Genomic DNA, 11,064 nt, shown 5'->3' with positions numbered 1-11,064 from the left:
ATAACTATTTTGACACAAAAAACACAGAAATCTATACAAACAAACATTTTTAATCTGAGAAATAATTTCTAAAATTTATTTTTTTTACATATTTTTGTGTATTTTGTGTTAAAATGTTTATATTTGTGAGAAATACAGTTTCCAGTAATCTCCCAGAGACACTGTTGATTAACAAATCAAAATAAATAAGTATATAATAAATTCTTTATTTGTTAATTTATTCTTTAAATTGCCATATATAATATTTATATTGGTTTATACTACTGTATATATAATCATTCTTTCAACAAAACCCAACAACCTAAACCAATCAATCAATTACACCACAATATTCTACTAAAATAAGCTCTGCCCCATGCATTAACATCTTCTGGCAAAAGCACAATCAGATAATAACATAATTACCCGTAAAATATCAGTCTCAGGAGATGAGTGGGGGAAGAAGAACTGTGAGAGTTGGGTCGTCTGTGTTTTAAAGTGTGGGCAGTGTTGCTCTTCTGATCCATGCTATCTAATATCAGACAGTCCTCCGCGCACCACTACGTTTAACAATTTAATATCTAGTCATCCCCACTGACGCCCCTCTTCCCACTCAAGCCTGTATTTTTGCGGCGATTTTGCTGTTAGGTACAGGTAGGAGTACTGTCTGTAGTGGAGACTTTAAAAGGCGCGGGTTTTAGAGTGGAGGGGGGTTATGGTGTAAGATTAAGAGACTAAGTGTAGATTAACAGATTCTGTGAAAAAATACACATTTTGCATTGCGTGAGGACGTTATTGCCTTGTTATTCACGCGTGAGCATCCTGCGCCGTTGCATTTTTTTTTTAATTCAGACAGTTTTTTTCCCAGCATTTTATTTTTGACTCAGTAACGGGGAGTATTCCAATGTAGGAAAGTAAAATACTTGTTTCAAAATGTACTTGAGTAAAAGTAAAATTACCCATTTTAAAAGCTACTTTAAAAATGACAAATTACTCATAAAATCTACTCAATTACAGTAACGTGAGTAAATGTAATTCGTTACTTTCCACCTCTGCATATAGAGTTGTGTATTTGAGTTTGTGTAGTTATGTAAGGTATAAGATCCATACTACGCCCAAGAAAGTGTAGCTTTCACATCCTCAAAGGTGCTAACGCTGTGAAGAACTTAAAGTAGTTTTGAGTTTAGAAAAGAATCTTTCTGTGAGTCAGATTTGGAGTCAGATCTGTCGTTATTTTTTGAATGTGTGGTACTCTACCTCTCTCTGTGTACACTGAGGTGACGGGCTGGTGTGGCTACATGAGCATCACTGACTCAAACAGCCAGACAACATGTACGTCATATAACGGTTCTCTGACCACAGTGTGCGGTTTCTACTACTCTCTCTCTGTGACACCAGACTTCACTTCGCACGAAACACACAATCTACAAGTAAACAAGCTGGCAGTGTGTGCGCGCGTGTGTGAGGAGTGTACTTCTGCTTCTGAACAAAGACCTACAGACTACTGTCCCATGTTTCTATTTAATTTGTTTCAGTATGACCTTTTTGTGTGTGTTTGTGTTGTTTGACAGGGATTCTGAAATAAAAAACAGAAATGTGACAGAAATCTGTTTAAACTGGAATTTAATTCAGTTTGTTGGTACAAAAAGCAGCATGTAATACATACATATATATATATATATATATATATATATATATATATATATATTGGATAATTGGCTCAGATTTGCATTACAAAAACAGACAACATATACAGGAATAAAAAAATATCCTGAAAAGATGTGCATGTTGCAGTCCAGAAGTGAAATCTCTTACTGAGAACACAGCAGCATTTAGCACTTTGTTTTAGCAAAACATTATAAAACATTTCACATTTTACTGTACAATAGAATATTGTTATTATTTAACAGAAAAAACAATAATGCTAACGTTGATGGAGAAAATTGGCCTCATTCACCATCCGAGCTTGAGAGCGTTCTGTTATTCTTCTGTTTTCTTGTTTAGGATGTGGGCAGTTTACGAGGACAGTTCCCTGAAAGTGACATAAGTGTGAGCTGAGCCTGGGCCACATTTCATATTTACCACTTGGAATGATGGCCCAGACGTGACACATTAATGCTGCTATCAGGGTGGGATCCATCATCAATCAAGAGCAGAGCTGTAAACATTTCTACACTTATTCTCATGACTCTAATATCTAACTTCAAAATAATAACTTCTAATAATAACTTCAAAAACCCATTTAAAAACATTCTTAGGAAGAGACTGGTGAATGAGGCCCAATGTTGTTACATTCAAAAACAGCCGAAGAGTCATTTACCCAAAGTCCACTTATCCATGTACATTTGTTCTCTATGCACAGATTTACTCTATAGACTGGGTTTAGCATTCATACTGTGTCATAATGGCAGAGATTATTCTCACAGTCTCCACAGCACACTGGGCATGACCTGCTTAACCGTCTCGCTTTGAAAGAGATTTGTCAAATCAACCAGGACTTAGAGCTTACTGAATCAGCATAGTCATGTTTTCGAGTTTTTCCCCAGCTCAGATTACGTTCATAAAAAGAGAGACGTGGAAGCTGAGAACTTCTGAAGTACTGGAGCTGTCCTGCAGCAGAGTTTACAGCGAGAGAGCCACCGTACTTTCTGCGTCTGACATGACGGACGACCGCATCGGGGCTCCTTGCTTGATGGTCTTTCCGCTGCATCGCAGACAGTACCTGTTACACAGTTTCCCCAGGTCCTTTCTGAAACGCACGCCCACAAAGACATAGAGGATGGGGTTGAGGCAGCTGTGCATGTAGGCCAGGCTCTGCATGACCTGGAGAGCGATGTCGAAATTTTGGACCTGGTTGCAGCTTGTGATAGTCATGTTGGCTGCCTGTGTCGCCTTCACCACAAGCATGCCATTGTAGGGCAGCTGAGACAGGACGAAGACCGCCACGACGGCTAGAATGACCCGCAGCGCCTTGTGCTTCTCAAAGTTCCTGGCCTTGAGCAGGGTGTAGATGATATTGGTGTAGCAGTAGAACATCACTAGAAGGGGGATACTGAAGCCCATGCTGATCTGAAGAGCCAGGACCAGGATCTTGGTGCTGTTATTTTCGTTGTTCCAGTAGATCATGGTGCAGTAGGTTTTACCATCCAAGTCTTTGATGTTGGCAAAGAGCATCTCAGGGATGCTCAGCAGCAGGGCCACCATCCACACAAAGATGCAGATCAGCTTGCTGTAGGCCAGACGCTTCTCCTTAGAGTTCTGCGCCTTGGTGGTTTGCACAATGACGATGTAGCGGTCCACGCTGATGCAGGTGAGCAGTAGCATACTGCTAAAGAAGTTGATTTTGTAGAGCGCCGACACGCCCTTGCACACGGGCAAGCCGAAATTCCAGCCTATGATGGCATCGGCAGCCCAGAAGGGCAGTGTGCACAGGAAGAGCAGGTCTGCCACAGCCAGGTTTAACAGGTACACATCTGTCATGGTCTTCAGGCGGTTCTTTAGGTTTGTGTAGATCCAGATGACCAGCATGTTGCCCACAGCACCAAGGAGGACGATGAGCCAGTAAAGAGGAGGCTCGTAGTACTTGCGAAAGTCTCGCACTATGCCCATGTCACAAACGGATTCGTCGTCCTCCAAACCGTAATCTTCGGTTGGGGTAGTTGAACCACTTCCATATTCGTCCTGTGGAGAGGGATAAGAAAATAGCTTTAAAAAAAAAACTCAAAAATAGAATTGTTTTTCACAAATTGAAGGTAAGGGCTGGTTGTTTCAGACATAGAAACCCATACAGTACAGTATGCACATGAGCGATTCATGCAGTCTACGCTGCACTGATTTATTTCCATTCTACTTACATATGATGTGACTGTGGTCAAGAGTGTACCAATGTCTTCAGTTATATTTTCCACAATTTCCATGATTGAATCTAAAATCTGAAAAAAAACAGGAAAACAGGAAAGTGATGTTACATTCATTTTTAAAATGGTAGAGAAATTTTTAACAGATACATGAGAAATATTAAACAGCCAGCTGTTATTTAAATATTAAACCTGATTATTAGAGCTGTCTCACTTGTACTGTAAAGCCATAAAAGCCTTAAATATGGTCTAGTCCCCTTTCCATTTATAGGCTTAAATATAAACTCTGTTTGAAATGTACCTGTTTATCAGCGAGAGTGATGATACTAATGCGCCGGAGCTCCTGTCTCTTTGTCTGTCACGCTCTGTTTTGCAGAAGCTTTTATGCTTCTCGGTTTAACCACAGTGACGTACATATTCTGTGGTGCAACAGACTTTTTTTCCCTCGCTTTCTGTAGTGCCCCCATCAACGGAGCTACACCTGCTGAAATCATCATTAATAAATGTTGATCAGTTGATTCACATATAGCAACTTCCAGTTTATTACATTCAACAAATTACAATTCTGTTGAAAAGAGTTATTCTACATTGAGATTTTATTGTGTGAGAGTGTGTTTGATCTGTTAGGAGAGCAGGAGTGGTATGACTAACATCAGTACTGTTTTTTGTTTCTCATAATGATGCATAATGATGCAAGACTGAGCTATTGGTTTAGTAGTACAGTTTTCTGTTATCAGCTTATTTCTGAAGCCAGATCAAGTTCAGTCCCACACAGCGTGTCTGCAAGCTGACAGCAGATACTTCCCATAATTATAACTACCAGGAACAGATTCAACGCCTGCTCTCTAGACTCACAGCTGTATGGGGTGTATACAGTTACTGCATCTGCACCTACATGCATGCGCGATTTAGTAACATTTTTTAATAAGCCCCTGGCAGACACTTCCCGCGGGCTACACTGGGCCGTTGGCATGCCTTATCTCTTTAATTTGCCTTAATCAGCCATAATCATATATTAAACCTGTCCATCACACCCTCAGACACACACAGCGTGTATAGAAGTGAGAGATCCAGTTAACATGTGCGTGTGGGGCCTGTACGAGTTCTCCAGCCAAGAACCAGAAAGATCTCTTAACCAGTTCCATGTTGGCCCCACATCTGGGAGTTAATGATGGGATAAGTTACTGTTCAACTGTAAGAAACAGCATTTATGATTCCAGGTCCAACTAACTTGTGTTAAACAATCTTAAAAGTAAATCTTAAAAAATATATATATATTTCGGCCCAAAAACTTTTTTATTTAAATTATTTTCACCATTTCTCTTATTTACAAGAGATTTTACAGCTTTATCACTTTTATTTTCACTTTTATTTCCTGTCACACATGCGTCAAACTGGTGTCAGGCTCGAAAAAGAATTCTAAATATTTCTTCTCAGTTTTTCCCTCAACAAAACAGGAGGATTGAAATGTGATGCACACTCCCAAATAACAATTGTAAGTTAGTAGAACGTTTTTTAAACGTTCTGGTAATGTTGCTGTTACGTTTAACATTCCTATAAAGTTAGTATTCCTGTAGCTGGGAACCATATTCGAGACCATTTAGGAACACATGCACAAACCCATGCCCACCTGAGACCCACCTAGCCCACGTCTCTGTATCAGCATGTTGGCTGGATTGTTTATCTGTTTAGCATCTAGACTCACTTCATCAGGAAGTGGGGGGTGACTAGCTCTCAGTATGTGATGTTGACAGGACGGCCATGTGACCGCAGGGGGACAGAGTCAACCGCCTGAACTGCAGGAAGTGGCTGAAGCACCTTCTGCTCACCCAGCACTGGGTTATTAATGAAATATATTATGCTTAATTTATGCTTCTTTGTATAGTGTAATGCAGACTTTGGTACTGATTATTTCGTTATTCACTATTCTGATGTACGTTGTAGTTTTTCCACTAAAGATATGGGCTAAATAAAATATGCTAATTTATTGATAGTCTATAATATATATAAGATATATTATTATAAAATATATATATATAATATAAGAATATACTTGATATCCCTTTCATAGTTTTTTTCTGTATTGGCTGTGTAATATATAGTGTATTTGGTGTAATAATACAGCCACTGACTGAAAAAGCAGTAACAAAATCATGTGCTATCAATTAAACACTGCATTGCAAAACAACAACAACATGGTCATCATGACTTTCTCACTTTTAATACATATTTATCCTCCTCAGTCCCGACATTTATCACATCAGCTAACTACATTTTTGTGTTGAAGCGGGTACACTGCTGCACAGTTCAATATTGGGGACATTTGTGCGGAATTTAGCCTTCTGCTACTAGATGCATCTCCTGTCGCTACTTTGCAGAGGATTCACTGCCTTTACTTTGCCATTACAAACAGTATCAGTTAGTAACTAATGCATTTTCAGTCAGCTGTTCATTCACAGCCTTTTGTGTAAGATTTTAATTAGTAATCTTTAACAGTGCACACTTGTATGTGGTCATTGTTACATCTTTGATACAGGTATGATGTTGGTATGATGAGGAGCACAGTAGAGAAGAGTTAGTAAAATATTTTATGAACGTTAATGTTCATAGAACATTCAATCTGTCAAGTTTTCTGAACGTTTTTATTTCATGTTTTTAAACGTTCTGGTAATTTTACTGCAACATCACTTGTGTCAATGTTTGAATGTTTAGTATTGGTAATGTGCATTTTAACATTTCCATAATGTTAGTATTTCTCTAACTGATTATGTGAGAAATGTTGTAATGATGTGATGCAATTGTATGTGGTCATTGTTACATCTTTGAAACAGGTATGATGTTGGTCACAAATATTTGTGCCTAATAACATTTCGTGGTTGTTTCAACAGAACGAAAAAAAAATCAGAAAATGCACCCCACTAAAATTCTTCTGCCATATTTTATTAGTTCCTTATTTGTGTTAATATTTCATTATTCTAATTATGTATTTCTTTATTTATATTTAATTTATTTATTTTACATTTTAATTCAATCTTATTTAGTTTTTTGGTTATTTGTTTTTTCTAAAACGACCCTGGTGGCTTGCTACAGGCTCAGGTAAATTGTGATGCATTGTGGAGTTTATAGTTCCTCAAAATTACGTTCTAATCCCACCTCAACACGGATACTAATAGAAAAATATCTGACAGACTCATTGGTACATAGAATGTAAATAGAAATCCATTTCGGTTAAAGACACTACAAAATAGCCAGGCTAGAGTGTAGTGTATTACTGCAGTAATAAATAACTGTGGTATTAAAGGCATAAGCCCTGACCTTTGTCTCTCTCAGCTGATCGGTCTGGTTGGAGAGTAATGCATAACCAAACATTCAACCTCTGGAAATCTCGGTTTTTATTTCCCTCGAATTCTGAGGGAAACCAGTGCTGACCTTAGACGTGACACTGGTTCAGAGGGAAGCACTAAAATAAGGAACAGGTCATTGTCTCATCACCTTCTCCTTTCCCTGCTGTTTTTCAGGGTTTGTTTATTTCTGTGGTCAGTAACACACACTCACACTCATGTGACAGACGTCACACACTGCTGAAGCAGAGGTCACAGGACAGGTGAGTTTTTGGCACACTGACCCCAAAACCCTCAGCCAACAGAGAAACAATTACAGAGCACTGTCCACACAGAGATAACTGTCATTATGAACCAGTGATAATGAGGAGCACAGTAGAGAAGAGTTAGTAAAATATTTTCTGAACGTTAATGTTCATAGAACATTCAATCTGTCAAGTTTTCTGAACGTTTTTATTTCATGTTTTTAAACGTTCTGGTAATTTTACTGCAACATCACTTGTGTCAATATTTGAATGTTTAGTATTGGTAATGTGCATTTTAACATTTCCATAATATTAGTATTTCTCTAACTGATAAGGTTATGTGAGAAATGTTGTAATGATTTGATGCAAACCATTATTATGCCACATTTTTAGAACATTCCTGGAATGTTATTTCTGGAATTTTAAAGGTTATCCCTCCTGAAACCTTTTCAAAATGTTGCTAAAGGTTCTTTTAACATTCTCTAGTTGCTGAGATGCTAATTCAGTTAATAGAGTGCATCACACTCCACTGCCTCAAGAGTTCAGTCTCAAGAGTGCCTTTATATTGAACAACACCATTGTTCAATATTTACTGAATCAACACATTATTACACATATAGTATAAAGGAATAACGTTAAAATTTACTTTAAATAATTTTGGATGTAGAGGATGGGGCTTTGCAGGGCTGCCTGGTTAAGCTTGTTTATTATTTTAAGTGGTTAACTATTATATTTTTTAAAAAGATATTTTCTTTAAGTGTGAAATATGTATTTAAATTTAATCTAGCTATTTTTTTTTTAAATATGAAGGTACTTAATCATGGCCAATAATTCTTTGTCCACCCTGCTATTTCAGAATATCCCCGCCCTTTTAATAAAGTCACCTTTGACATCAAAGGCATTACTACCTTCACACTGTGATTTAAAAGCGACTGAAGACAATTGCTGCTGCATGTTCAGCAATTAATAATATTAATTTCACTTCATATTTCTCATATTTTCACATACTGAGATTAAAGAGATTAAGCTCAAGCTGTTTACCCTGTCACTGTAAAATGTCATATAAATTAAATATTTTTCGAGAATCTAAATGTATCTTTAAAACAGTACAAGAACAGTAACTACAAACAGTTCAACATGTCTGCAGCTCTAGCCCAAGCACATTTCCTTCAAATGACAATTTTCACTAAACTTCTTCACCTTGTTATGCAGCTTGCTGTAACAGGGTGGACGCATGGATAATATCTGAGGTCCAGAAGGCTCAGTATTCTGATTTTGTCTCTAATGCTAGTATTTTACAGTGTTTGTCAATGAGAGTAAGACAGTGGATAGAGGTAAGCAGGGGGTCGTTGGTCCTTGGCGCTGGTTTTATTCAGCTGTTGGGCTTGTTTGATTTTTGTTACTGAAGCTGTAGGTTGTGAGTGCAGTCAGTGTAGATCCTCTCTGAATGTTTGGGCTCTCGTGCGTTACAGACATCCTGTTTTTCTTCTTACAACAGTGTCACATTTCATCCAAAACCTCTCTTATTTTTCTCTGCTGTATTACGCCATTTCCTGAACAAAAAGCTTTAGTTCCTCTTTATCGAGGGGCCAGACTACTGCACCGATCTGTCTGTAATCCAGCAGAGTACTGACTAACTGTGTACATGTAGAATCCCCAAATCAAAAGAAGCTGGGACAGTATGGATATTGTAAATGAATAAAAACCATGCAGTGATTTTTTTTTATTCAATTTGTCTTTTTTTGATTGCAGACAGTATGAACCAAATATAAATTGTTTTATCTGCTCGGCTTCATTTGATTCAATAACATACAGGTCAGTCTGTCCAGAGCCCATACCCTCTTCTTCCGCAGCCATGCCTTTGTAATGTGTGCAGCATGTGGTTTCGCATTGTCTTGTGAAAACATGCATTTTCATCCCTGGAGAAAATGAGGTCTTAAAGGCAGCATATGTTGCTCTAAGTTCTTAATGTACTGACACACCCCCATACCATGACAGACCCTGGCTTTTGAACTTGTTGCTGTAAACATGCTGGATGGTCTTTGGTCCAGAGCCCTACTACTGGTAAAATGCCTCATCATATCTTTGTTTGGAATGTGTAGCAGGCCTTAAATGCAGGAATGGATGTATATTAAAGTATCTATCTATCTATCTATCTATCTATCTATCTATCTATCTATCTATCTATCTATCTATCTATCTATCTATCTATCTATCTATCTTTCTATCTATCTATCTATTAATAAACGAAATAAAGTTGAACAGACAAAATATTAAATATATTGGGTTTATGCTGTCTGCAATCAAACAAAAGTGAAAGAAAATATAAAAAACATTGCACTTTCTATTTGCATATTCTGTACTGTTTAAATCTTGTCTGATTTGGGTTGTACTATAATCAAGGATGTACCTCTTGATAAAATTAACATTGCATGTGTCTGCGGTCTGCCCACTGCTCAACTCACCACAGAATGTTCCCTTCCACTGGCCCTGTAAGTGTAACAGAGGGGTTATAATACACACAAAGTGTGCTCACACACATACACACACATACACACACATACGTGGGCTGTGTGAAGATCACTGTGAAAAAATAACCTACTGCAAAACACGAGGCATGTACGTTCTAAAAGGGGCATGACTAAAGATAAAAACAGGTTAATAAATGGATGAAACAGATACAACTTATAGAATAGGAATTATCTTTTTTTAACTTGTGCTGTTAATTACAATTATATACTTTGTACCATCAAATACAATTTCAATACAAATACAAAACCTGCTCCGTTTACTCTGGAAAAGGCATCTTTTGGGGCACGGCCTATTAGGGTGGCATAGAGGGCACCCACAGATAGAACACCACAGTTCCATCACATTTTTCAAAAATACATGTGTTACATGTGAAAGTTTGTTTTAGGGATGAAAATGTGTGTCACACAGGTGGCCAAACACACAACAGACACACACGAATAACAAACACACAGTTTATTAAATAAAGGGCTAAACCTACAGTAATGGTCAGGGACAGGCAAGGTCAGTAACAAAAGGGCAGCAGATATAAGCAACATATCAGAGTGGGCAGACAAAGAGGTCAAAAAGCAAAATGCGTAGTAAAAAATACAAAAATAGGGTCGGCAATTAGAAATCAAACAAACTATATAGGGCTAGGCAAGAGTGGTCAAAGATACAAAACAGGTCAAAAGACAAACACAAATGAAAGGCTGGGTTTTTCTCAATCCTTCAGGAACTTTAGTCCTCAATGCAATTTAGTGTGTTTGCACTAGGCGTTTTATACCAAAAAAATTGATCCTACATGCAGAGAAGTGATTAATTGAATTACATAATTAATTCATTTTCATTCATTTTTTATTCTTGTGTGCAAAAACAAACCAGCAATAATGACCCTTCCCCCAAATCAGCCCAGAATGAGTCCTGGGTGTGGATTCATTTCTTCAGGACAATGGCATTCAAATGTTTCATCAGTCCACCAGTGCCTTTTACAGAAATTCAGTCTAAATCCTAAACCTACATTAGAACTGGTCCAGGATCAGAATTGAGAAACCCAATAGAAAAACATGTGACAGCGCTGTTTATGTGTTTTTGTGTTTTTTTTTTGTTTTCTGCATGATGAGATCTTGTGAC

The 11,064-nt window shown here is 37.7% G+C and overlaps 1 protein-coding gene across 1 annotated transcript; it reads right to left on the bottom strand.

Moving 5' to 3' along the window:
- Positions 1–1,585: 1,585 nt before the first annotated feature.
- ccr9a (chemokine (C-C motif) receptor 9a) lies at positions 1,586–4,240 on the bottom strand. The gene is made up of 3 exons (XM_007229316.4): positions 4,138–4,240; positions 3,834–3,911; positions 1,586–3,660 (listed from the first exon to the last, which is right to left on the bottom strand). The coding sequence occupies exons 2-3, from the start codon at positions 3,894–3,896 to the stop codon at positions 2,602–2,604; spliced, it is 1,122 nt and encodes a 373-aa protein (XP_007229378.3). The 5' UTR covers positions 3,897–3,911; positions 4,138–4,240; the 3' UTR covers positions 1,586–2,601.
- Between the last annotated feature and the right edge of the window lie 6,824 nt (positions 4,241–11,064).

The sequence above is a fragment of the Astyanax mexicanus genome, chromosome 8 (genome assembly GCF_023375975.1).
Source record: "Astyanax mexicanus isolate ESR-SI-001 chromosome 8, AstMex3_surface, whole genome shotgun sequence".
In the NCBI taxonomy this organism is placed as follows: domain Eukaryota; kingdom Metazoa; phylum Chordata; class Actinopteri; order Characiformes; family Acestrorhamphidae; genus Astyanax; species Astyanax mexicanus.
This window is presented reverse-complemented; position numbering and strand designations above follow the sequence as displayed.

Coding starts and splice junctions, on each gene's coding strand:
- ccr9a (XM_007229316.4), bottom strand. CDS start 3,896: ATGGAAATTGTGGAAAATATAACTGAAGACATTGGTACACTCTTGACC. Junction 3,661..3,833: donor TGACCACAGTCACATCATAT/GTAAGTAGAATG, acceptor CCCTCTCCACAG/GACGAATATGGAAGTGGTTC.